This window comes from Periophthalmus magnuspinnatus, chromosome 5 (genome assembly GCF_009829125.3).
Source record: "Periophthalmus magnuspinnatus isolate fPerMag1 chromosome 5, fPerMag1.2.pri, whole genome shotgun sequence".
Taxonomy (NCBI): domain Eukaryota; kingdom Metazoa; phylum Chordata; class Actinopteri; order Gobiiformes; family Gobiidae; genus Periophthalmus; species Periophthalmus magnuspinnatus.
In genome coordinates, this window is record NC_047130.1 from 22,775,816 (window position 1) to 22,803,078 (window position 27,263).

The 27,263-nt window shown below is 37.9% G+C and overlaps 2 protein-coding genes across 2 annotated transcripts in view; both read left to right on the forward strand.

Moving 5' to 3' along the window:
• The window catches only part of syn2b (synapsin IIb), a 111,096-nt gene extending 95,181 nt beyond the window's left edge, over positions 1-15,915 (forward strand). The window contains exons 6-13 of the mRNA XM_033966870.2: positions 736-798; positions 2,517-2,659; positions 2,953-3,027; positions 4,080-4,182; positions 8,142-8,315; positions 9,044-9,110; positions 13,437-14,259; positions 15,223-15,915. Of these exons, the coding sequence (XP_033822761.1) occupies positions 736-798; positions 2,517-2,659; positions 2,953-3,027; positions 4,080-4,182; positions 8,142-8,315; positions 9,044-9,110; positions 13,437-14,259; positions 15,223-15,379 (1,605 nt within the window). The 3' untranslated portion in view covers positions 15,380-15,915. The remainder of the gene's footprint in view (positions 1-735; positions 799-2,516; positions 2,660-2,952; positions 3,028-4,079; positions 4,183-8,141; positions 8,316-9,043; positions 9,111-13,436; positions 14,260-15,222) is intronic.
• Positions 15,916-21,869: 5,954 nt separating this feature from the next.
• pparg (peroxisome proliferator-activated receptor gamma) overlaps positions 21,870-27,263 on the forward strand; it is a 57,552-nt gene continuing 52,158 nt past the window's right edge. Inside the window, exons 1-2 of the mRNA XM_033966268.2 lie at positions 21,870-22,109; positions 22,642-22,782. Coding sequence (XP_033822159.1) covers positions 22,734-22,782 — 49 coding nt within the window. The 5' untranslated portion in view covers positions 21,870-22,109; positions 22,642-22,733. The remainder of the gene's footprint in view (positions 22,110-22,641; positions 22,783-27,263) is intronic.

Here is a 27,263-nt window from a genome sequence, read left to right on the forward strand (position 1 = left end):
TTCTGTGCCGCATAGCTATAATCTGAAATATACTTCAAATATAGTTGTATCTGCTCTAGTCATGTAGTTTGCTGATGGTAGTTAATTAGGCTTAACATTATAAATGGCCCCACGTATAACCTAAAATACAACAAATAGGTGCACTGTGATGTTACTATTAAAGTCAGTAATGCATTAGATAAAAAAAATAAAAATAATACATGTGTCTCACTGTTAAAAAAAAAGCAAAGAAAAAAAAAAAAACGCATAAACTTGCATGTTGAAATTTCTAGTTTGGTCCTTTGACTGACGACCTGTGGGGGTGTTAGAAAAAATAGTGCTTTCAAAGTATTGCAAAGAAGGGCTGAGACCTTGATGGAAAAGTTTGTTTACCATCAGTGAGAGTCAAAAGTTTAAAAAAAAAAAAGCACTCAATTCATTATTAGTAGTCTTGTCCATTCAAATCTGACTGTGCTTTGCTTGTACAGAGGTTTGAAATTTAAGTGATTGAAAAGGGCCATGTTGAAAGAAATGTCAACAAGGACAGAGCTAGGGGTGTCCTTGGACCAGCTATGCAGCAATGAAAAATCTCCAACAGGGGGCAGTAGTGTGAATTCAAACTACAATTATGCAGAAAGATAAAAAAAAACAAACAAACAGGATCCTATGTTAGATATTTGAAGTATGTATGGAACTTATGGTAGTAAATCACAAAGTCTCATATTATATTCTTTTCTCTGCTCTTCTCTTTTCCAGATTACAACTCCAAGTTTCCCAGTGGTGGTGAAGATCGGACATGCCCACTCCGGAATGGGAAAGGTAAACTCCAATGCTAATCTTATTTGTAACATTTTTGTGATCCTGACATAATAATTGAGATAGTCAGAGATAGTTTGAGTTCAGGAGGGCTTACATGCCAAAACACATCTGCTATATTATTTCTGCTTCCAAATCAAAAACATTAGTCTGAAAATAATTGAGGAATTATTAGACCTAACCCGTTACCCTAACCCGTTGCCCGTCACCCTAATGCTCAATCTAATGCTCAACCTAACACTCAGCCTAACCTTCACCCTAATGCAAACCCTAACCCGTCACCCGTCATCATAATGCTCCCCCTAATGCTCCCCCTAACCTTCACCATAACTCTCACCCTAATCTGTCACTCGTCACCCTAACGCTCACCCTAACGCTAACCGTCACCCTAAACCTCACCCTAACCCTATTAGTACTCATTGTGGCTGTAATAAACTAATTATAATAGTGTGGACAAACAGAAGCCCACATTACATTTGGTGCAATTCACATTATGTTTTTGTAAACATTGCCTGCCCTTAAAAAGCTGTTACGTTCCTCTTTTTCCATGTCAAATTGCTGTGGGAATAGCAGTGTCTTTTTCAACAGCGGTGTCCAGAATAGGCCCATTACCCTCCTATACCCACAGCATATGCTTTTATAGCTTCATGGTTGGACAACTCTCCTACTGTTGACCTTTATCTAAAATGACATTCCTCCTTTGAGAATTGCTCCGATGACTCCTCAATGGTTAAAACACACAAAAACGCCCTGGTTTCCACAAAATTTGACCTCCACCTACTCTGCGTCTGTCTTTCGCTGTCTTTGATCTCGAGACGTGGATGCATTTTAAATTCAAGCCTATTTGCGCTGTTTGTCTCGTTGTCCCCGCATCGATCCAGGGCCTTGTTAATATTTTGGAGCTGAAATCAAGGTGCGGCGTTTATAGGATTTCCACAAGCTCTTATCGATCTAATGCATCACATTGTGGACAGCTAAATCTGATACAGGGCACTCCAGAACTCCCTGAACATAATCTAAGAGACCGCTTATCGGCCTGTTGTCTGAATTCACTTGAGTCATTTTATCTTCAGACAAATAAAGTTACTAGATACTAACTGAGATGGAACAGTCTGCGGTGATTACTTCTGTGTGTGCTAGATACTTAACTAGAAACTGAAATAATTTAAAAACAATAAAATAAAATCAAGTTTTTTTTGTCATAAATATGCATCAATGGGTTTCATACTGAATTACTAGTGGTAGAGCTGTGTGGGTGTATTTAGAAAGAGGGGAGGAGCCATTTAAATGAACACTGTGCTAATTGCTCAAAAAAAGAAAGAAAAAAACCCCCAAAACTAAACATGCATTCTTATTGTGAGTGACCGTCTCTCGTCTCTCCACAATTCTGATCTGTAACTTGGCCTGGTGGCGTCCCCTTGTTTGTTTCCACAGAGTTAGATACATTCTTATAAGTTGTTAAGCTATATAATATTGTGGAATATTCCAGGTAAACTAATAATATCACCATGGAGACAAGCAGGCAGACCCTCAACTAGAAAAGTTTAATATCGCACCTTCTTTAAGATACATTTAAACATATTTTCATGGTCATGTATCACAGTGTGGCATAAAACATGTACATCGCCATGGAGACGAGTAGAATAATTGACCACTAGCATTTCCAGCACTTCCACTAGCGCCTCAAATAATTATATCCGATTTTGTTTGTTGTTTTCCAGGTGAAAGTGGACAACGTGAGTGACTTCCAGGACATCGCGAGTGTGGTGGCTATCACTCAGACCTACTGCACCACAGAGCCATTTGTAGACGCCAAATACGACATCCGAGTGCAGAAGATCGGCGCTGACTACAAAGCTTACATGTAAGTTTGACCTAGAAAAACAAATCGAGACGGCATGTTCTACCTCATTTCTACCCACTGTCTATTGCTATCAGACAATCAAAGCTGACATACATTTGTGTTAGGATAAAAAAATTTTATTTTATTATTATTTACCGTTGGAGTTATATAGCGCCTTTCAAGACACTCAAAGTGCTTTACATTCTTCATTCACTCAGAGATGTCCTGAAACAACTACTATTTCTAAGATTTTTGATATCAGTTCATTCTGTTCAAGTTTGTGTGCGTTTGATTCTCTTTGCGTTATGTTTTAGGAGAACATCCATCTCTGGGAACTGGAAGAGTAACACTGGATCTGCCATGTTGGAACAAGTGGCCATGACTGACAAGTGAGCAGCTCTGCACTCAGCTGTCCCTGTGACACATGACATAATGCTCCTGTCACTGTCATTAGTCAGACAGCGCTTTGATTTTAATTGAATAACACATTCTGTTAATTATAGGTGAACATTGTGCCGGACTATTACTGTTTCAGATAACATCACAACATTCTATAGGCTGATAATGTTATAAAGATGGGGGGCAGCTAAAATGAATATTGTTAAAATGCAGGTTTTTGTTGCGACACAGTGAATTCAGGAGTCTAGTCACTAATAGAAATGATCAAGGGCAACATTTTTCACCTTTTGGATATTTCAATGCAAAGTACAATATAGCAACATAGGGTTGTGGTTCTCAAATTGTGGTAGGGGAACAGCTAATTGTAAAATACTGCTTGGAACATAAGTGTTAAGCAGTCCATGGTGTTATTATACCTTTAGGGCTTGTATTTTAAAGGCCCTGTACCCTTTCCCCATTTATTTGAGCAGAATACACACCAAGAGACTGGTTATCAGCGCGTTGTCTGACTTCACTTGAGTCATTTTATCTTCACACAAATAAAGTTACTAGATTCAAACTGAGATGGAACAGTGTGCAGTGATTACCTCTGCGTGTGCTAGCTGCGTAATAACTAGAATCATAAATAATACTAAAAACAATCAAATAAAATCAAGTTTTGTGTAGTCTTAACATGGTATCTCTCAGTAGCTTTCATACTGAATAACTAGTGGTAGAGCTGTGTGGGTGTATTTAGAAAGAGGGAAGGAGCCATTAAAAGTCCTCTGTGTAACTTTTCTGGTAGGGGGTCTGCTCTTATGGAGATGTAATTGCTTTGCCTGGAACATTTCACTGTATGGTATTTATTCAGTTACAGGTGTTTTAACATATATTCTTACTGTGTGTGGGCTCGTCTCTCCACAGTTCTAATCTGTAACTTGGCCTTGTGGCGTGACCTGCTTGGATATAGTTGTAATTGACAGCAAATCTTTTTCAAAAGATGATAAAATTGTTGACGATTTGCTTCTAAAACCTGTTTGTTTCATGTCGCTCTCTGTACCAGGTATAAGCTGTGGGTCGACACCTGTTCTGAGATCTTTGGAGGTTTGGACATCTGCGCTGTCAAAGCCATCTGCGGAAAAGACGGGAACGACTACATCACCGAGGTACAACTTTACGTTTAAAATGGAGGATGGAAATGATTTTTTGTTAGTTTAGTGCTGTAATGATACCACAAATTCAAATTTGATTCTTATATTAAGGAAAAGGCTCAATACTCAAAACCAAACTCTAACCACAATGAAAATAAAAACAATATAATGTAATTTTCAAAGCAAAATTATAGTCTGACTTTTCAGAAAAGGTCATTTATTCAAAGTGCCAATATTTGTACAGGTGAGTGAGCAGTTGATACTAGTTTTAGTGTCAATTAGTATCTGGGTATCAAATATTTGACAAAGATTGCTTGTTATTTACAATCAAATTATATCTTTGGAAATTTTGCAACATGAACCAAAAGTACGCAAAAAGAGTTTTAAGTGGTATATCTGAGGTGTTTTTTGCCTGTGGTGGACTTGATTTAAAAAGCCACATGTTTCTGTTTTTATAATTTGCAGCAAGTTTAAAACCTGGAAAGACTTCTGAGATTTTATCCGTGGTACGCTGCCCCCTGGAGTCTGTCAGTCTATAAATGCGAGTGCCACATTGCTAATAGGGACTCTGTCTTAAATTTAGCATGGGTGCCCTGATTTACACTGACCAGACGACTCAGCTGGGAACAACTTTATTGAACCTGACCTAATTACAGAGTTCGACAAACAGCCTGGAGACAGACAGCACAGCGCAAAGTATATTCTTTATCAAAGTTGTACTGAGTAAGCAGACCCTGAAGAGACAGACTACCTCATTAGCAAAGATCGCTAACTGGCAATTGGGTGTGCTAACAGTAACCAGGATAGCAATATTGACTACGGGACATGCACTGCAGAAAAACTTCATGTGTGACTGCTCTGCTGTTGGGTTACAGTGGGCTGACGATGTTAAAGGGGAACTTTTTTCTTTTCTCGAGGTTATGCCACCCACTATAATGTTATTACAAGCAGGTGGCATTGCTTTGCCTGGAATGGTCCACTGTATAGAATTAAAGTTATCTCTCCCTATCGACACAAGTAGGCCAATTTAAAGGCCAGATCTGTGGCGATAAAAACACCTGCAATTTAAAGGGCCCATATTACACTGATCCATGTTATGTTGTTTCCTCATCAAAAACGTACCTGAGGTTGTGTTTTGTTTCATTCACACAAACCCTACATATTTAGGCTGAGTTCTTCTCTCAAACAGAAAACACTCTGTTCCACCTCATGATGTCATGTGGTAATACAGGAAGCACTTCACTTTGTTTTTAAACTCCATACACCTTCAGTAGATTAATTTGGATCAATTCAGCCATGGAATTTCTAATCTATCCTAAACTAAAGGTAAAAGGTATTAACTTGAAAATGTCCTCTTCATGACATCACAAGGTGGAACAGAGCATTTTGAGCTTTGAGGATGTCAACTGACTAAAAATGCAGGATTACTCAGACATGTGTGAATGAAACAAGACATAATTTTGTTTCTGATGGGGTAACAGTATTATACATGGATTAAAGCTCAGAAGAGTCAATTTTGTCTGATATAAGACCTTTAATAAAGGTGGGATAGATTATTAAGACTAGCTAAAACAGATTACTAACTAACTTTTTTTAAATAAATAAATTGAAAAACACTGTGAGTGGGCTTGCCTCTCCACACATCTGACCTGTAACTTAACTGTGGAGTCTTACTTGTCTCCATGAAGAAAAAGATAAATTATTCCATACTTTGGGACAACCTAAGCAAAGTAAAAATATCTCCATCAAGACAAGCCGATGACATACCTTCTACCAGAAAAGAAATTTGATGTGTACCTTTACTGGAAATACAAGTAATGCATAATAATTATAAAGATTTATAATCCGCACTTAATGGCCCTTTACGTGCTTCCTAAAAGTATAAATAATGAGCTTGTTTGGTATGCCGTGTCTGTGAAGAAAAATAATATTGGACGAGCACAGAAGCTTTCAGACTAATTAGACTAAGTGGGCAAGATTACAGCAGATAAACAACGTGCCAGTTTGTTGGGCAGTTGAAAGCGCTAAATAGGGGGCTTGTCTCTTTGCTCATTGGTTTCAACTGGCAGAAAGTGCAGGACTACCACTCAACAACAACCAAATCATTATCGTGTCCAAATTACAAGGACAAATTTAGATGACATATGGTTTTGGATTAATATGTCAAATATGCTTTGCCTGGTCTATAGATAAACAATATGTCAGTTGGTTGGACAGTGTTAAAAAGAGGTTGCCTGCCTGGTCAGTAAAAACCACATGCACTGACGGTTATATACTTTACAAAGACGTGGGAATCTGGAAACAAGTCCCGTCTTCTTCATTACCAATGGGTAGACCTGTCACATTAACACAATTTTGAAGTGTGAAATAGGTTAATACTGAAGAAAATATATACTGTAAAAGATAACAAAACTAATTGACATGAAAAAAAATATATTGTAGTGTTCTGGTGTAAGGAAAGATGCCAAATTTCTTCTGGTTGTTTATTTTCTGAACACAAAGGCTACTGTAGGCTGTGACAAGAGCAAAACAACAGCAGTTTCAACTCACTACAGCCAGTCTCCAAAAACTGACAAAAACCTTCACATCGAATAGACCCTTCATATCAACTTGTCGGCATAGCAACCAAGTGCCACATACAAAAGCAGTTACATTAATAACACATAAACAGATATAAGAACAACAAAATATTCAACACTGAGCTAAATACAACATATCAGATCATTACAGTCTTCTAAATGGACAGTGATGGACTGCAATAAACAAATAAAATACTTGAGTGGTAGAAGTTACTCTACAGGTCAAAACATGTCTTCTGCCTTCCCCAAGTTAAGATGGCGGCTGTTTGTTACACTATATGATTCAATTCCAGCCTCTTCTGCATTTGAAAAGAAAGAAGAAAAGACTGGACGTTCGGGCGATTATAGAGGGGGTCGGTTTGTTTACAGTAGTGTCCAAAATAGCAGTGACGAGTGTTATGTTGTTGTGTTATGTACCTATATGTGAGGTCTGGTGGTGTTTAAAGGTCCTACATTACGCAAAATTGCCTCTCGTGAGTTTTAAGCTATGTTATAATGTTGTTACCTCATCAAAAACATATCCGTAGTTGCATTTATTCACACATAGCCTTTATTTATTGGTATGTTTACATCTCCAAAGCTCGAAATGCTCCGTTCCACCTTGTGATGTCATGAAGCTCTAGTAGAGATTGGCATGTCCAGGGCTGAAATGATCCAACTGATTCTAGTGAAGGTGTATGGAGTTATGAGGAAGTAATATTATAACATCAGAAAATGGAGTAATATGGGCCCTTTATTTTTTTCATTTTCAATTCACATAATAACTCTGGTTCTGTAAGGCTCTTGTTCACGGGTATGCTTTCAAAACACTAGTAAAAGTTATTGCTCTGAACTAGTGTGTTTTTTAAGTTAACAACCAGAGTGTCCAAAGTGGATCTTGATAAAGCAAATTTAGTTAACATAGTTGGCGTTATGGGTAAAAAAGCAAAAAAAAGCAACAAAAAACCCAGCTGGTCATTTATATAAATATTTTGAATTGACTCTAACAACTTCTTCAAATTTATTTATATTTAATTTATTTATTTTCATCTGTAGTCCCGTTACAAATGTTAATGTCGGCCTAAAAACAAAAAAGGTAGTTCTTACTTCACTGTGATTGTTAAAGTTTGCTTAGTGATCACATAATGGAGAGTGACCACTATGACGAGAGAGGAGAAAAGCACAACATAGAGCCTCATTAAACCCATTATCTATATATATTATGCACCACTTTCCATTTTTCCAGAATTGAGTTATGTAATGATGCATTTTAATGGCACTATATTGATCACCACTTTTTATGAGCCTGGCTTATATTCCTGGATAGTATACATCACACCCACTTGAGAAACAAGATGAATTATTTACAAACTGCAAACTAACCTTATCCAATACTATTCGTCGTTTTCCCTCCAGGTGGTCGGCTCCTCCATGCAGCTGATTGGAGACCACCAGTCAGAGGATCGGCAGCTCATTTCGGAGGTGGTCTTGGCGAAGATGAACCAGGCTCTCGCTGCCAAAGCCTCTGCCTCTCGCTCTCCTGCCCGCTCGCCTCAGGGCCAGAAGCCAACCACTGTGCAGCCCCAGCAGGTACGGTTTTCTTATGCTATTCCCCGAGGTAACAGAGGAAATAACACGGTACCAGTTAGAGGCTAGATAGAGTTTATATGAAAGATAGTCCCGCTTACAGGCAGGTAAAACCAATTGGACTTTATAAACTTACTAGGCTGTGTACATATACATTTATTCATGATATTCAAAGTGGTACTGCTGAGATATATGGCCTGTCCCGTTGAATATAATAATGATTATACATACATACATATTTTTCTAATTACTCATGGTCACAGAACAGATTAAAACAGCTCAACAAGGCAATCATTAATGTCCATATTCTGTAAAAGTCGTACATTTTAATTCTACAATCCATTCATGTTTATTGTAGCATTACTGGAGCTGCCACCTGCGTATCTCACTAGAAATTGTATTGATTTGCTTGGAATGTCCCGCAGTATGGCATTAAATGTATCTGACCCTTCTATTATGGGTGTTTTTTATTGCTGATGAACTGTGAGTGGGGTTGCCTCTCCACAGATTTGACCTGTAACTTGGTCTGGTGGCGCTCCCTAATGAGAGATGTATTGCCATTCAGAGGAAAATTCCAGGCAAAGCAACATTTCCATGGAGACAAGCTACCAGAAAAGTTACATTGTTGACCTTTTAACTGCTCAACATTTTTTAAACATTTTTGATTACTATTGAACATGTACTGTCTAACTAAAACTGTATTCTTGTTTGTCTTTTCTTTCAAACTCCAGAGTGCTCCGCCCAAAGAAGGACTGGCAGATCCCAACAGGACCCCAGCACAGCGCCCCCAGCCTCAAGGTCTGAGTACTGCGCTGCACTGAAAACCTAACAAAATGTGCCAAGAGTTGTGTCATACATTCCTAAAATCACATTTCAAAAGAGATTGTATTGGTATTTAAAGGTCCTTTATTATGCGAAACACAGCGTTTTGTTTCATTTGCACATCTTGACTGATTCAGCTAAATCCGTCTCCCTCTTGAGAGCCCAAAATTTGTCTCTGTTGTTAAATTGAATTCATCTTAATCAGTATTATGATCATTCCAGCCGCCACATTTTCTTCACTGTGCAGCTAGCCATTCTGACGTTAGAGGTAACTATTTTTAGAAAACTGCTTCACTCTTCAGTGCACTAGCAGTCCTGATTTCTGCTGGTGTTTTGTATTGTAATTAATAAGGCCTCAGATAAATGAAAGGTGCGCTATATGTACCTTACCCGTGTGTCTCTGTGGAGATGTTATTGCTTTGCCTGGAATGTTCCACAGTGGCATTAAACACATGCATCTCATTATTGCTCAAAAATGCCTTGAAAAACGTGCATTCTCACAGTGATCGAAGATAAGACAAGTTTAATGTCATACTGTGGAACATCCAAGCAGAGTAACATTATCTCTATGAAGACAGTTGGCAGAACCTTTACCCAAAAAGTTACATAGTACATCTTTAGCTTGTTTTCCTTACACATAATTTTAATTTGTGCAATGGAAATGACCAAGGCTATGGTGCTAAGTAGTTTTAAAATAATACATAATACAGGACTTTTAAACAACTCGACCAACTTCTGATAAACTTCATTAAGATGTCACTGCCAATTAACATTTTGCCTTACATCTGTGCTAGCTTTACTTGTGAAACATGCGGTGGATTTTAACTGCAGTTAGTGTTCTGTACTCGTTCCCATAGTGATATTTGTGCGCAGGGCTAAATTAAACCTACTCCCTGGAAATGATCAAAGCCATTGTTAGTTGTCCAACAGTGACTGTGTATGCATGATTTATTTTCTTTAGGGTAATAATTTATGGATTAATTTTGCATGAATGTGGTAATTGCATGCTCTATATGTTGTGAGTAATAGTTTTGTGTTAGATATACTTAAAGTGAGACGCCTAAACTTTGTCCATGACGACCTTTCAAACAGAGCTGCTAAACTAGGCCGACCTGGAGGACTAAAGAAAAGAGTGAAGGGGGAGGAGGGGCAGGCTGTTGACATATGAGGAGCACTGTGATTGGTCTAACAGGTATCCACACGTCAAACTCCGCCTCTGCAGCCAGGAGTTTGTAATAAGAAACACCTGGGTACAATCAGGGCAGTCCTGCGTGATGTCACACAGTACTTGAAACTGCAGTGGCAAAAGACGAAGTTTAAATCTGTCGACTGGAAAAATCGTTGTAGGAGTGAAGACAGAATCTGAACCGAGAAGGAGAGGTGTAAGTATTCCTTCCACAGCAGGTGTGTCTGAAACATTTCAGAGAATTTTCAGACAGTATGAGATTCCTGTCTTTTTCAAACCTACAAAGACTTTAAGACAGAAACTGGTTCACCCAAAGGACAAAACCCTGAGCCATAAACAAAGTAATGTGGTCTACTCCATTCAGTGTAGTGAAGAGTGCAGTGAGTAGTACATCAGAGAAACTAAACAGCTACTCCATAAGATGTACCAACACCGGCGTGAGAGCTCCTCTGAACCCCAGTCTGCTGAACATCTCCATCTCAAAGACACTGACCACTCCTTTGAAGACAGTGAAGTTCAGATCTTAACCAGAGAGAAGAAATGGTTTGAGAGGGGAGTTAAAGAAGCTATTTTTGTTAGGAAAGACAATCCTTCCTTAAACAGGAATGGAGCCTGAGACATAATCTCTCATGGATTTATGATTCCCATCCTCAAACCCAATACAAACAAAGAGAACAATAGCAGGGTCATTAAAGGTTGAATAGGGTTGTTTAAGATGAAACTGGAGACAATAGCTGTTTACAGTTTCAGTGTGGTTAGCCCCTCCCTTCAGATAGATATAAGGCAGTGTCTACCAGTAATAATTTGTGACCAGAAACTGAAGAAGCAGCTTGGATGAGCAGCGAAACATCTTTACTCCTACAACGATTTGTCCAGTTGTTCGATTTAAACGTTATCTTTTGCTATGAATCAGACCTGAACGATAGAGGAATTACAGTGGCCACAATTGCCAATTAAGTACTAGGAACTGTAGACAATGCAATTGAAACATCATATACACAGTAGCAGTACAACAAAACATTGATTTAGTGTTTAGTTCCACTTTAAGCTCCAGATATTGTGACATAAGATGTGCCTACAGTGGGACATGGCCTTGGTTTCCCTGAGATAAAACTATTACTGTCCAGGGAATGTTGTGCCTATTAGACAAGCTCCTGCCTCTAGTGGCCTTATAGGGAATAGCTTGAAAAGAGAAATGTATGAATAAATAATGAGATTGAACCACACAGGTACTAAGTCTAATTGGTAAACAAACTAAACGGTTTCAATTCCCAACTGCTATCTATACCATACACACTGATTGCATCTGGGCCCTGTACTGTGAAACTTGGTAAGGGGATTAATTAGGGTAATTTTGTATATCCCAAAGTTTGTTCGCTTTTAGTAGTTTACCATAAAAAACCTTACAATTTCCCCAGTACCTTTAAGTTGTTTTTGGTCTATGTATAAGATTAACCATTGTTTTACTGAGCATGACTTTTTGTAACTTGCTTGGATTCAAACCAAGATATTCTCAGGTGGTTTTGTATCCATGCAAATATCAACTGTTACATTTTATTTCATTATGTTTTTGTACAAATCTTTTTTTTCCTTTGGTTTTTGTGCGTTGTGAGTTCAAGCAATCGTTAGGATACTTTATGAAAAACTTTCTAAACGTAAGACTCTCAATCTAGCTGTCTGACGTCACAGGATGAGTTTTCATTAGATTCCTCTAACTCTGTATTTTATCTGCTATAGTGTAAATATCTCATTTATTTAGGTAAAAAGGTTGTTATTTTAAACATTTAACCCAAAAAATATGCATGGTTGTATTGCAAAGAGGTTATTGCATGCACCAATAACAGGTAAGCCACATGCTAAGATTAATAATAATACTAATAGCTAATATAAAAGAAACTTGCCATATCATATTGTATGTAGTAAATTCAGTCTTAGTTGTTACTCTGTTGTTGTGACTGCAGGCCTCCTCTGTGCAGTGCCTCAGAATCTGCAGGGTGAGCTGAGGACACTCACTAACAATTTAGCCTTGGCCTTTCCGCTGATCCGTTTTGAAAACAATAACTGAAAAAAACAACTCTTGTGTATCTAAAAGGTAGAACTAGAATGAAGTGATGTAGTAAAAGGCTGTAATCTTTGTGTGAAAACTCATCCTGGTTTATCTCCTCTGTTCTCTGCATGTTAATATGTTTGCGCATGTTTGACTGAATCTTTTGAGCCTCTTCCCACTGATTTGCACTGTTTCTTTGAAATAATTGGCTTTTCAGTACAAAGTTTTTTTTTTTAATGCACAAAGCAACTAACACTGGGCATGATAGGCGTGACAATAACTGTGGGTCTGCTGCCCCCTGCTGGTCGTTGTACTTCAAACATGAAAATCTGCTCCAGAGATTTCCAAAGGGATCTGCTTCACAATTGCCAGGATCCATAGCTAGCAAAATACATTCATTACTGCATTACTAATGATTACTATAATGTTGTGAAAAAACACCTCTCCTGACTGGCTTGTTGACTTTATTAAATACCCAAAAATATTTCACTCTTAAGCAGAAATGAGCTATTTCATTAATTATGTGCTCATGGACAAGAGATTTCTTTGCTCTGTCTTAGGTATTTTTTCCTCATCATATTTTAATTACTTCTTCTCTAAAAACTACTGATTTGAATTATTATTATTATTTTTTTTTATAGAAATTCAAATAAATCAACGGAAGACCAGATGAACCTCATTGGACAACTCATTTCAGTATATTTTTTGTACAGCCTTAAAGCACAACAGCGTCGCAGGACTTTACAAAATGTAGACTTAACCAACTGAAAGTTAGAAAATCAAACCGTGAGACAGTCATTGGTTGATTTACAACTAGCACATTCATCAAAGTTACCAAGAAACATGGATAATGAATAACTATTCCCAAAAAAGGATCTTGGTGATTGTGAAAAAGCCAGTATTACAGTTAATGCAAAACTTTTCGTTGTGAATTGGCACGGAAAGTAAATTGTGCATCATGTACTGCTTTTGATGACTGTCTTTGCCTGTTTTTACTGCTTACCTACTGAAAAAAGTCTTCCTTAATCCTAAAATTATATAATCATAAATCATATTTTTTAATTTTTAGGTGCACCACTCAAGTCCCAAAGTGTAGACCAGACCTCTGAGTCTAAGCGAGCACCCGAACCAAAGTCTGTCCCTAAACCTGCTCCAGCTGCAGCTCAGAAACCAGTGCCCCAAAAACCTGCTCCGGTCCAAAAGGCAGCATCAGTCACCAAGCCCCCCGTCCCACGCCCCCCTCCGATGATGAGGGCTCCCTCTGTCACAAAACCTGCCCCAGAACCACCTGTCTCTGCACCTGCCAAACCTGCACCATCTTCACCTGCCAAAACGGCTCCCGCATCACCTCCCAAATCTACCGCAACTGCACCTATCAAACCTACTACAACCCCAAAACCCGTCCCATCTTCAGCTGTAGAAGCCCCTAAAACACAAGAGGCACCCCCCTCGTCTCCTCCGACCACAGAGCAGCCCAAACCGCAGTCTCAGGGCTCTCCGTCAGCAGCACCGGGGAAACCCAAAGAGCTGCCCCCCAAACCCACCCCCCCTGCCAAGCCCATCCCACCCATGCGCAGGAATTCCAAGCCACAGCTCCAGCCAAAGCCCCAGACCCCTCCTCCCCCCAGGGCCTCCCCTAAACCAGCAAGCCCTGCCCCAACTGCTGCCCCTGCTTCCGAGACCACCGAGAACCCACCTGCCTCTGCACCTGCCCCCGCACCTGTCAGCCCGTCCCCTCCTAGGGTTCAGTCTCCTGCCAAAGCCCAACCAGAGCCAGCGTCGCCCCCTCAGAACCCAGAGCCCGTCCCGACTGAAGGAGAGGCAGCAGCAGCGCCCTCTGGTGAGAACACAGTGGAAGAACAGCCACAGCAGAAGAGCCACCCTCTGCTCAAGTAAGAACCATGATGTCTGTTAAAAATCTATTTTTGTGAAGTTAGCGCTTACTTTTTTCAATTCAATAACACAATCGCAACTGACACTTGTGCCATTGCCAGTGAACAAAATTCTCGAACTAAAACCCTAAAGTGTAAAAAAGGGCATGTATTAAAATAAGGTAAATAAAAACAGACTTTAATATACAAATACTAAATATATAGTAAGGCAGAACAACAGAGCTTAGCTGTCCTATAATGAGAATACAAGTTTTACTTCATGTTTTTGTATTGGAATTATGAAACAATTGCTATCAGTAAAATCAACTATTCCTATTTTACTACATTTAAAGCTGAAATACTCAAGAGTGCTTTATTATTATTATTATTTTATTTTTTAATTAATTAATTCATTTTTTTAAAGAACACTGACAAAGTCACACTGCTGAGCTCTGTCTGCATAATAAAGTATTTTATCTTTTGTAATCCTGACCTGTATAAACAGCGTTCAGATATAGTGTGCTTCAGTGGACCACCTCAGTTGTATAAAAAGCAGTAGTAAAGCTGAGTACGCACTGGAAGCTTCATGCATTTAAATATTAATAATGCACCAAAGAGGTAGATGTGTTTAAATCATACTTTCTCTTTTTGCAGTTTGAAAATCCAGCAAAATACAGTTTCAAGATGGCATAATTCTAATATTATAATATAGAATATTATATTTAGATTTTAGCTATCACTGTGAATCTATAATTATTTTTTATTTTCTTTTTTTGCTCCCCTAGTTTAACAGATTGAGGTACGTTCATGGATCTATTCTAAGGTCTCATCAATCACTCCTTTATTGTTCAGTAGGGGGCCCCCAAACCTCATTTTGCATAGAAAAACCACTAAGCTACAAACAGCCCTGGTTATGAAATTGATTGAAGATAACCTTTTGTGATATTAGTCCTAACCCTGATGATATTTCTCTTGTTCCTTCAGTAAGTCGCAGTCTCTGACCAACGCCTTCAATGCCATCAGTGACTCCTCGTTCTTCCGCAGCGTCTCGGGCTCGTCCGGGGGGGAGGGGCAGGAGGAGGCCAAAGCTGAGACCATCCGCAACTTACGAAAGTCCTTCGCCAGCCTTTTCTCTGACTAAACCGGTCCAGCTCCTTTTCACTCTGGCTCTTTTCCAGTGGCCGGGGATGACTTGATAGACTCTTAATGTGAACCAGTCTGAGATTACTCCCCCTGCTGTGTGTTGACTGTACTGTACTCCCTCTGTCCCGCTCATCTTCATGTTAAACGTTCAGGGCCTCTGGATAGGATGTCTTAAGAATGAAACTGTAATTACACTGGGAAACCTAAAGGTATATTCTGCAGGATTTTCAGTATCCTATTTGTGGCAGAGTGGTTAGCATTGCCTGCCTCAAGATTAAGGTGCCTGGTTATAGCTGTACCATGTTCATGTGTATCCCAGATACTATACAAATAATGTATAGTGTAATTGATGAATCTAAATAGTTTTTGTAAATGAAGGTGAGTGTGTTTGGATATCATGGGTATGTCTAAATCAATACAACAAACTCTTGCATAATATGCCTTTAAAGGTGCACTTTGTAACTTTTTAGTTGGTTGTCTGCCATCTGCTAGTTTCCATGGAAATGAAATAGCTTTTCCTTGAATGTTCCACAGTATGGAATTCAATCTATCTGGAAGAGATTTTACTCAAAAGTACATGCATTCTTACTGTAAGTAGGGTTTCCTCTCCACAGATGTGACCTGTAGCCTGGTGGCGCAACATCTTTGTTTCTTTGAAGAAAGATAAATTTAACGCCATAATCTGGAGCATTCCAGTCATAATATCTCCATGGAGACAAGTAGATGGTGTACCTTCCAACAGTTTAAGTTAAACTGTACACCTTTCAAGTGTGAAAGAAAATAGTAAAAATATACACATTTATTTTTAACAGAACTCAGTATAAAATATAAAGATATATATTTAACAGATTTATGTCTATATATGGATTTTAAAATAAACAAAACTAATGGAGTTAAGCCAGTTATTGATAGCCAGTAGCACCATCCAGATTTTGTCATTCAGTGGGAAAGTTTACATATTAAGAATATTGACATACTCATCCATAACAAGTATTGAAAGTGTTGTAACTAAGAAAACTGCTTGTACAAATCAGTGTCTACTCTGCTGTTGACCACTGGGCTGACCACAGCTCGCCCCCTAGTGTCGTGTGAGGGAGTTGGACATTTGTGTGTGTTCGTCACTGTTTGCATGGCTCCAATGGGGGGCTTGATGTGAGGAAAGTTCTATCAATGTTGAGTTTTGGCCCTGCGTTGCCTCGCTCTCTAGATGTTGTAGCCTTATCGTGTACATGTTTTTCGATACACAGCTGCATCGTCAGCTGTGCAGACCTGGGCTTACTGCCACATGCATTCATCTACTCTGAACTGCAGTCTCGAGCTAGCCATATGTACACATATTATTTTAAAATACTTGTGTTTGTGCCTCTTGGTACATTGGGTATTCAGTCTTGCATAAACGCTAACAAAAGATTTAATTATTTAAAGATACATTAATCACATTTTGAACAACATTGCAATTTGCCATTATGATTTGGTCATATTTTTAGTAAAAGGGTGGGCAGGGTATACTCCAGAGGGGCAGGCTGCTATGAACGATAATAGCTGAAGTTATTGCTAGGAAAACTGTCTGGGCTAGATAATATCCCTCTGGAGTGGACTATCCAATCTTCTGTGTTAGTTTGGGCACTGTCTTGTTATATAGAATGCTGACATTTTTCTTCAAAAATAATTGTGTATGTCTTGCTAGCTCTTGTGTCTAATCATTTCCAGATTGTTGCAAGTATAAAAGGCCTAAGTATGTGAATGCATTTGTGAACTCATGTCTGTGAGTGGTGGTTTCTTGTTTCACCTCTGTGTAGATCTATCAGCAGTATTGTATTTGTTGACTATGCTCATCAAAAGACATTGAGACAGTTAGTGCAATAACATCTCCTCTACATGACTGTTTTGAGCACCTAACCCTAATATGAATATAAATATGGTCATTATTAAAGCTGTGTATCTGTTGGACACCAAACCATTTCTGTACATTCCCTTTAAGGTTCCTTTGCAGTGGTCAATTCCGACTCCAGGCTGCATTTTGTCATACTAGTAAAATGTGTGCAATCTCTAAGCGTTTGGAGGACTCAAAATAATGAAATGTTGACTTTAATTAATATATAGTTATATTGTCTATACAATCTTTTAATGTTGGTCCAATGCAATTTTGGGGATTTTAATGGTACAGTATGTACATTTTGTGGTGGAGGATCCTCCGCTTGTTGTGTTCCACAGTATGGCATTAAACTGAGCTTCATTGATCTCATTTTCATTCCATTATAGGTCTTTTTTATTGCAAAAAAACAACAACTTGAAAAACATGTATTCCTACTGTGATCAGGGTCCATTCTCCACAGATCTGACCTGTAACCTGGCCTAGTGGCATTACCTTCTTGTCTCCATTAAGCTTAATACCATACTGTGGAACATTCCAAGCAATGACATTTCCAAGCACTTATACAAGCACTTAGCACGGCCTCCATCAGACAAGTTAATGTATCTTGAAATCAATGTACGTATACATTCAGTATAATAATAAATATATGAGATAATACATACACTTAAAGTACACATTTCATTGTTTGATTGCATAAAGAGTAATCTGGACTACACTTGGGCAGGTCCTCTCAAGTTTATGTCTAAGATGCTCCATCAATCTTCATGATTCATGTTGCAACTAAATGAAATCATATTGTATCTGTATGTATGTGTGTGTCATCTCAGGAGTTTATTTTTTGTAAAATATCAATTTATTTATGTATTTATTTTTCGAGCTCTATGATTATTGTACTATTGTTTGTTCAGTAGTGTGTTTTTATTTGTAACGCAATACCGCTTTGCATGATCTGGTGACCAATAACCTTATTTTTCTGTACAGATGAAAGTTAATAAACATGTGGTTCCATCAGTGGATTGTTCCAGCATTTCTGCACATTCAAACCAATTATGAATAAATATAAATGCTATAACTGCATCATACAAGTAGGACGAGTCTTAAGTATTCAGGAGCTTTTGATGTTGAAGTCGCTGCAATTAAAAGAAGCAGACGACAGGTGGCGCCATTTGTAAACCATTAATGTATAGCTGTATGGACTTTGGGAGTATGAAAAAAAAAAAAAATCATGAGTTTTGTCCTTGTATTTACAATTTTCCATTCAATTGTATTTTGTCTTATTAAAAACAAATAAAAATCACTTTCAATATAATATCTTAAACATAACCTACTTTTCAGAATTGCGATTAACAGGCCTTTAAAAATAATCAAATTTCTATTTACTACAAGCTTTTACTGACTGTAAAAACCTTTCATTAAAAAGACCCAAACTGATCATGGGTGATTAGAAACTACATGTACTCCCAATCTCATTTAAAATTGGGATTAGCTGCACAATCCTACTTCATTCTTTCGTTTTTGGCAGCCCTAACACAAAACCGAAAATATACAAACTGGCTACTAAGACTTTTGCTGTTGTAAAGTATTGAAATGAAAGAAAAAACAGATCTTACGTATTAGTAGTGAGAGTTTTTGTGTGGGAACTTCTCTCTGTCTCTCCACTCAGGGAGATTTGGACGTGGGCGTAAATGTACCAGAACAAGACGATACAATGAGCCAATCCTTGTTTCCCTTGGTTCTCTTCCCAAACTGCAAAAAAAAAAAAAAAAAAAAAAAAAAAAAGCATGAACATATAATTATTAGTTTGTCACAAAATTTCAACAACTCCATGTTTATTAAGGTGTGTTTCATCAGTGCGGTTTGCATTGTCAACATATATTACTTTCCAAATGAGGGGCTACTTTAAAATGAAAACACAAGCTCTGTCCAATTTAACAAAACCTCTGGGACTGAGCTGTCTAAATATGAGAAATTATGTCTTCATGTTGTTTGCCAAAGAATAAGTCAACATTATTTTTTGAAGAAATTGAGCGCGGGGAGGATGTTAACACGCATAAAATAGCAAGTAACTATTATAAGTATGATCTGAAAATGGGAGTTGGATCCATTAGAGTTACATAGATCAAAGTCAGCACAACACAGCAAGAATAAAGAGGTTATGTTTGGCCTTGAATGACTAAAGTAGCTTATGTTTTTAATGTAGGAGCTCGCTTACAACCCATTTCCCCAAGTTTGTGAACACACGCACGAAAGCTATGCAAGGTAAGCTAACGGTAAGCTAGCTACAGTCTGAAAAACTGAACTAAAACATTGTATACGGATTGCAGACGTCCAGAGTTACTCCTCAATTACCTTATTATCCACCGTGACAAATACTAGAAGTGCTTTTTTTTTTTACAATTTTCAGAAACCACTGCGGAGTTTTTTCCATCACTGTCATGCTAACAGCTAGCCTGCTAAATGCTAACTGAACTGAAGAAGCGGCCTGGATGAGCAGCGGAACCTCTTCACTCCTACAACTTTTTGTCCAGTGACATATTTTAATTATTTCTTTTACTAGCCTGCTAACCACACCCTTCCTGATTCTTGGACAATAAACCGCTTCGTAATTAGATGCAGACAGCACACAGTAAGCTTATTTTGACAGTATATCTGTACTGCGGCAAAGCAAGGCGTGTTTATTTGTGTAGCAGAGTTTGTACATAAGGTAATTCAAAGTGCTTTATAGTCTTGTCTCTCATCTTAACGAAGACTGTTCCAGGTTTTAGCTGCAGAAAACTGAAACACTGATTGTGAGATGGTTCACATGCCAGATGTACTTTGGTGCTGGTCCATGGAGAGACTTGTGCACAAGCAGAGCTGCTTTAAAGTCTATTCTCTGAGCCACAGGAGCCAGTGCAGAGACCTGACAGAGACAACATTTGCTTAAATAAATGGAAATAAATTGGGTACAGGCTCATTAAAGCAATCATCCATAATTAAGACTGGCCGACCCAGTCATGCTGCATTCTCACATAACAACACTAAGTGCTACATATGTTATTGCAGTCTGACAATGTGCAAGGTTTAGCCTGAAGAAGAGCAGAGAGCACAGGTGAGACTGAACAAAGACCAGGTGAGGTGAGGGGGGGACGGAGGAGGGAGAACAGGTTTCATATCTGCCATCTACTGGTAAAAAAAAATAAAATATAGTTATGGATGGTAGCTTTAAAATGTATATTTGTAATTTCAAATCTAAGTTTTTGTGTACTCATCATTTGAGTAAGAAGATTTGGTTTAAAATGTGAAACTGGTAATGCACTGCCATTGACATAAAATGACAAAAATAAAGGTATACACAACATATGTTCAGGTGTGTGTCAAGATCACAAAGGTTTCCAAATGAGGAGACAAGCACATACACAGGAGATCTATAGTTGATTCTGATATTCTCAATGTTGTATTGTTGCCACAAGCAGCTTGAATAGATTCTGACCTGAATGTTTTGCTTTCACCTCCAGAGGGTGTAAGTCTGTAACACCAATGCCACCACATTTCACTAGACCGCACAGGTTAGTATAGTGATACCACAAGAAATCTGACAAGAGATGCACTTGCTAAGATTAGTTCATACATTTTTATCAGTTTAACATATCTATAAAACATACCACGTCAGCTTTTTCCATGTAATTGTTTTGCATTTTTTTGTATTTTAATAAACTCAAAATTATTTCCTTTGAATTAACATAAAAATAAAGGAAAGTGAAAAAAGGTGACACAGAATATTTAAAGGGTCACTGTGTCACTTTTTGGGTGTTGACTGGAAAAAATGAATGTTTGTAATGGTTTGCATTCCTCACTTTCATTTAATAATAGCAGTTTCGTTGGGTTCAGACTATGGGTCTCGTTAAAACAGGAACTTAATACTTTGTAATTTAAAGTTATTGGGAAATGTTTCTTCACCAGATTAGTCTACTCTGTTGGCGCCACATGTTTCTATTACTCATTTTTTCACTTCATCTTAAGGTCATATGAGCGTTATATCTGTAGTGCTGTGTACAAGCTCGGGCTATTTGAGGTCATGTAATGTTAATTCATGGCTGAGATGTTGAACAGTGTGTAAATATTTGAATAAGGTTCCAATTTAAACGATACAGAGATTTGCTATAGGGTTGGTCCCAGCCTTACTATGGAATACCTGGACAGCATATACCCTCTGTCCACCAGTGCACAAAGGACCAAATCCAGTCCTATCTAATGCATTTCATGTCAATAAACTGTATAACAATGTAACAGTATTGTAATAGCACAGATTTGTGGAGAGGTGATCAAAAATAAGTTCATTGTCCTATTGTGGCACATTCCAGGCAAAGCAAGAACGTAGATCAAGTGACAGACCCTACACTGAAAAAGTTACAGAGTGCACTTGAAAATGCACCTATTGCACAATGCCTTTTCCTATGTTTTCTTATGACAAATGAACTTTTGTTGACCCTCATATTACCTAATCTGTAGCAAAACCCCAAATTTCGATATAATGGGTTTATAACTCAAACTTCACAGACTTATTTTTGAACAGGCTGCCTCGAGCCATGCAGCGACGAGACTGAGAGGAAACCTGACGCCTCCGGTACGTGTCCTCAGGATCCCGCGGCTCTGTGGAGGGAGGAGAGGCTGAGCGGAGCAGGGGGAGCAGGGGAGCGGAAGACAACCAGAGCCCGGACAGCGGTGTAACCAACGCTCCAGACAGGACAGGCAGAGCGCACGTGGATATCGAAGCACACATCAAGATTCATTTGACTAGGACCTGGTAAATTGGCTTCAGGAGAAAGGGGGGACGCAAATCCGAGACGCACCTTTGGGTTTCGACGCTTAGGTAAGAATAACCTTAAATTACCTGAGCATTGTGCGAGATAGACGTTTGCACTTTGGAAAACATTTGAATTGGTAGCAGAGGTTTGCATCGTTGTTTGTTGTAGTTTATTGTAGTAGCAGTAAATAGGCTAATAGTAGACAGTTGGAGTTGTGATGCGCATTTGAAAGTGATAAAACCGCGCGTAAAGGTGTTCTTTACGCACGGGTTTTATCTGGTCGACTATTAAAATAATTGTAGGCTAATCATATTTTGATAATCGCAATTGTTAACTGGACTATATGGTCTTTTAGTGCATTCTCTAATTAGAACAGTCACACTATTTCGAAATGTATTTTGTTTAAAAGCAGGCCATTCAAAAAAAAAAAAAAAAAAATCCCACTGTACAACTGAAAAAGTAGCCTAATTATTTGACTAATCGAGAAGAAAAAATCTCTCATTAAAAAAATTGTTAGTTGCAGCCCTTGCTCTTTATCCTTTTAATTGCTTTTAAGAGCTTGTATTGAAAAAAAGTTTTGATCTTTTGTACGAGGAGTGGTGATGTGATGGTGGTGAAGGGGGCGTGCGTCAACACAGACAACTGGCACGCAGTCAGGTGCAGTCCACAGTGCGTCTGTTGTGTCTGACATGCAAACACCCGGCGTGGATTCAAGTCATCAGAGGAGCAGCTTATCAGGTAGGTGGAACAAACTAGTGCCAATAACTTATTTCACTTATTTAATGGACTGTTTTTCACATTATTTTAAGTGTGCATGCAAGTTTTAAGAGGTGGTGAAATGAGTTTGTGTCGTGAGAGATTGGGACACTCGTGGATGTTGCACAGTTGGAGCGTGTGGACGTTTAAGCCGTGACTCAGCAGATCCGATGGACACGCGCTGATTGCACCCACATATCCGCATTTACATCACGCACCAGCAGCAGTATAGACAGACTTTTATTTGCATGTGTTACTATAAGATTAACGATACTATAGCTACAAGCTTTTTCTAGACCAGGCTCCTGCACAAGAGGCGCCTGCTGTAGCCTGTCCTCACAACCTTAGCCGTTTTACTAAATAAGCAAGGCCTTTGTAGACTAGATGTGGGAAAGATACGTCAAAAGTTAAGTTGTTTTTATTAAGTTGTATTTGGTAATGAGTTAATTACACCTACTATGTGGATAAAGTTTGGGTGGCATTTAGTTACATGTGGCCTACTTGGAAAAAAAAGTGTTCTGAAAAGGACACAAGCCTTTATGATTATCTGTGTGTTGTGTTTGTTCAATTACATTGATTCTAAAACATAAGTCTCACTCACTTTAAGTCCAAACATATCCTCCCTACTTTTATTCATTATTTTATCAAGTCATTTAGGCCACTCGCTTCATATGTCATGTGTATATATATATATATATATATATATATATATATATATATATATATATATATATATATATATATATATATATATATATATATATATAGTAACTATACTCTTAATTACATATCATAGTCGAAATTAGTTGCCCACATCTTCACGATAGCCTCCACTTTGGACATTATATTAATTATACATTATAAACATAAAAAATATTTTATTACATTTTCAAAGCATCTTATCCGCATAATACGGAAATGTTCCATAAAAAATGTTACAAACAAAAGACATTAAAGGGATGTTGCCTCCGACCGTCATCAGTCTTGTACTTTCTTGTTGGTAAATAATATTTTTTATTACACATTATATGAATTATATCTGTACATTAGATGTCATCTTTGAGGTTTCAAATCTGACCTCAAATCACGGCCTTTCCCACAGTTGTCGATATTTGTCATTGAGTTGAATGACATGGCCAGGCTGCTGTGTGTATGTTACTGTGTATATGATGTGTATAAAGTGTTTGGAGCAGTGGACTTTGGTCTGAGTCTCATACCACCGCTGGGTGTTTATGTTACGTGTCCTCACAGTCACGTTTAACTCAGGCTCCAAGTGACAGACAATCTAATGCCATAAATTACTCTTATCTTCTGTTATAAACGCATAAAAAGCATAAAAACAATGTAATCAAAAACTGCTAAAAAGCTTGAGTTGCGGCTTTGAGTATTGAAACCAGAGCTGCAAAATGCATTGCAATTGACTCAAAATTGCAATTTGGATGGAAGCAATAAGCAGATCCGAGAAAGACTGCAGTTTTTGAATATATCATAATTCCCTCCACAAAAAAACAAAAATCCAGTAAAAATGGTATACCCTGTAGTTTAGATCAGTACAAACATATTCTGAAATGTGATTCTTGTATTAGTTTGTCACTTTATATTTCAGTGTTTTTGTCAATTCGTCTGTAAGCGTTTAAAATGCAAACTTTGTACAGAATCCTGTTATTAAAACATGAATTTTATCTAATTACAATCACAATGCTTGTTAGAAATGAGATTTTTTTTTCCCAAAACGTTCAGCTCTGTTTGAAACTATGGACAAAACGTTTTCAATTTGATGAACTTTAAACTTAAATATACATTTGAATATTTATTTGAAAAACCTGTGATTTTAGACTTTAAGAACTTTATTGGAGGTACAGCAGTGTTTGGCACATTTTTAAATATGTTGTTGTTGGTTTGGAATGGCACAAGTGTACGTGTTTTGTGTAATCCGGTAATCGTGGGCGGCCAATGATCTCCGGGTGGTGGTGATAACTTTATGAAACTATTCTATCCACCTTGATCAAACAGTTTGCACAGACAACAAGTTAAATGGAGCATAGAGAAAAACAGCAGCATTTTTAACTTGATCCCTGTTTTTGATTCGCTTGTATTGTAGGTTAGGTTTGTTAGACGAGTTGGATTGAGTTTTTATTGTTGTTTCCAAGAGACGGATGAATGTCTTGACAGTGTTGACAGAGTGCAACAAAAGTAGTTTCTGTTTAAAATAAAGAATAAGTAGACACAGTAAATGTGAATGGGTTGTCAGTAATAAACAAGTAAATCCATGTGTGTGGTACAAGTAGGCCTGTCACGATAAAAAAGTTTTGAAAGGCGATAGATATATTGCTGAATATAGACGATAAACAATAATATTGCAACCAAAACATAAAGCAGATCTATACCAGAAAAACTTTTCTAAATTTGTAAAACTGTTAAAAAGCACAAAGAGCAATAAATAAATGAGAGAATGCAACACTTAGCAGTTAGTTTTATCTATAATGAGTTCAGAATTCAAACTTCTACAGCTCAAATCGCATCTGAGCACAGAAAAATAACCCAAATTTTCCCATTACTGTAAAGAAAAAGTCCCCACATAAATATTTACTCCCAAGAAGAACTGTTCAGGCCAAGGTACAAGGCTACAGTGAACTGTAGTTTTTAGTGATATGATTCAGTGCTGCAAACTTTTACATTTTCGCGTTGATATTAGATTGGATTAGGTTATGTGTTACACGGACATTGATGTTTAGAGAATAAATCATGTTTAAAAATGTCTGTGTCAATACGTTATAAGCCAACCCCACAGGGCTTACATAATACATTTCACATTTATGCAGATATTGCTATTTCATATCACTGAACTGTGCATCACTTGTGTGAGCTATTTTTGACTTGCACCATTGACCTGATATTTAGAAAATGTGTATTTTTGTCACACACAGAACAGAAATGGAAAACCTTTCCTCAAGTGGCCTTTGACATACATTATTAAAGACACTTGTATTTGGCAACTAATTTCTCTTTTGAAAAAATGTGGAAGCTCCCCATTTTTGTTAAACAGGACGTCACTTTGACTCACCACTTACACTGTATGGTGACACAAGCAAAACCCCACCAGCACAACACAGCATCAGGAACACCTTTTCATCAAATACAGTAAGAAATAACAACAACAACAACAAAATATAAGGCTATAGGTGAGTGACTGTGGTGCTCCAATCACAGTAATGTGGCTGCTCACGACTGGTAGGGCATCCGGTGTAAAAATCTGCCAAATATCTGGTTTGCAGTAAAATGAAGATGGTGGTTTCACAAAGCCAGTAGCTTCCATTTCATTTAAACTGTGAAATGTAGTTTGTATATATTCTGATAGGCAGAAGATGTATCAAATGAACAGACGTTATCGTGTGTACATTTTAACCATTAAAATGACAGCTTTGACATATTACACCACTTCATACGAAAAACAAAAGCCACAAACCAAAGATGCTGAGCAGTGCTTCGTCAACTTTCTGTAAGAAACCATTTATTGCTGATCTTTCAGCCACAGGAATGTCTGTCTTTCAACATTTTATTTCAAACACACATCTCCCTGTTTTATTTTAATTATTGTACGATACAGTATCTTTCTTTGACATCACCATGGAGACAGGCAGATTGAAGACCGGGAAATTACGCAGTGCACCTTTAACAAGATTTTTTTTTTCTTACATTGGACAATTATTTTGAGTCATGAGTAATACTAAAACATATAATATTCGGATACCACCGTTTCAGCACTTGCTATCCATGTATTGTTCACCATTCATCAAAGCATCACAAGTGTCTGTCAAACTTATTTTAAGCTGTGACTGACAGTAAATGTAGAGGTGAGTTGGGGGTTAAAGGCTCATGAACAATCGTACTCAGTTGTATCATTGAGTTCATTGTTGGCTTGCTCCTGTGTGAACTCCTGTACAAATGGCTGTGTCTTGCGTGTCCTCTTCCCGTTGGACAGGCGCTCATTTCCAGTATGTTCTGTCAATGGGAGTCACATGATTGTTTTGTTGTTATTGTTCGACAGCTCAATACTCCTGCGTTTTCCTCTGCTCTTTGAGGAAACTGAGCCCACCTCTCCCTTTTCCTTCTGCTGCCCCCCTTGTCAATCCAGAATATACACAGAATATAGAACTACAAATATTTTAAGTAGTCTAACTTTGTCATGTCAGACACAGGGTTTGGGATAGCAGTGGGTTTTCAGGCCGGGACTCTGAAAAAATAACAAAAATAGCAACCGATCTGGGACCCCCATTGTGAAATTAAATAGCATTTTGTCCTGATTTCAATTGGCAAACATTTCAAATTTAAATTCCGTTATGTATTACCTCACTAAAATACAGAGTTTCAATTAAAAACACATCATATATAGTGTCAAAATTTAAATTACATCTTCTTCGTCGTCTGACCCCAGTAGGTAAGAGCACTTGTGATTGATTGTT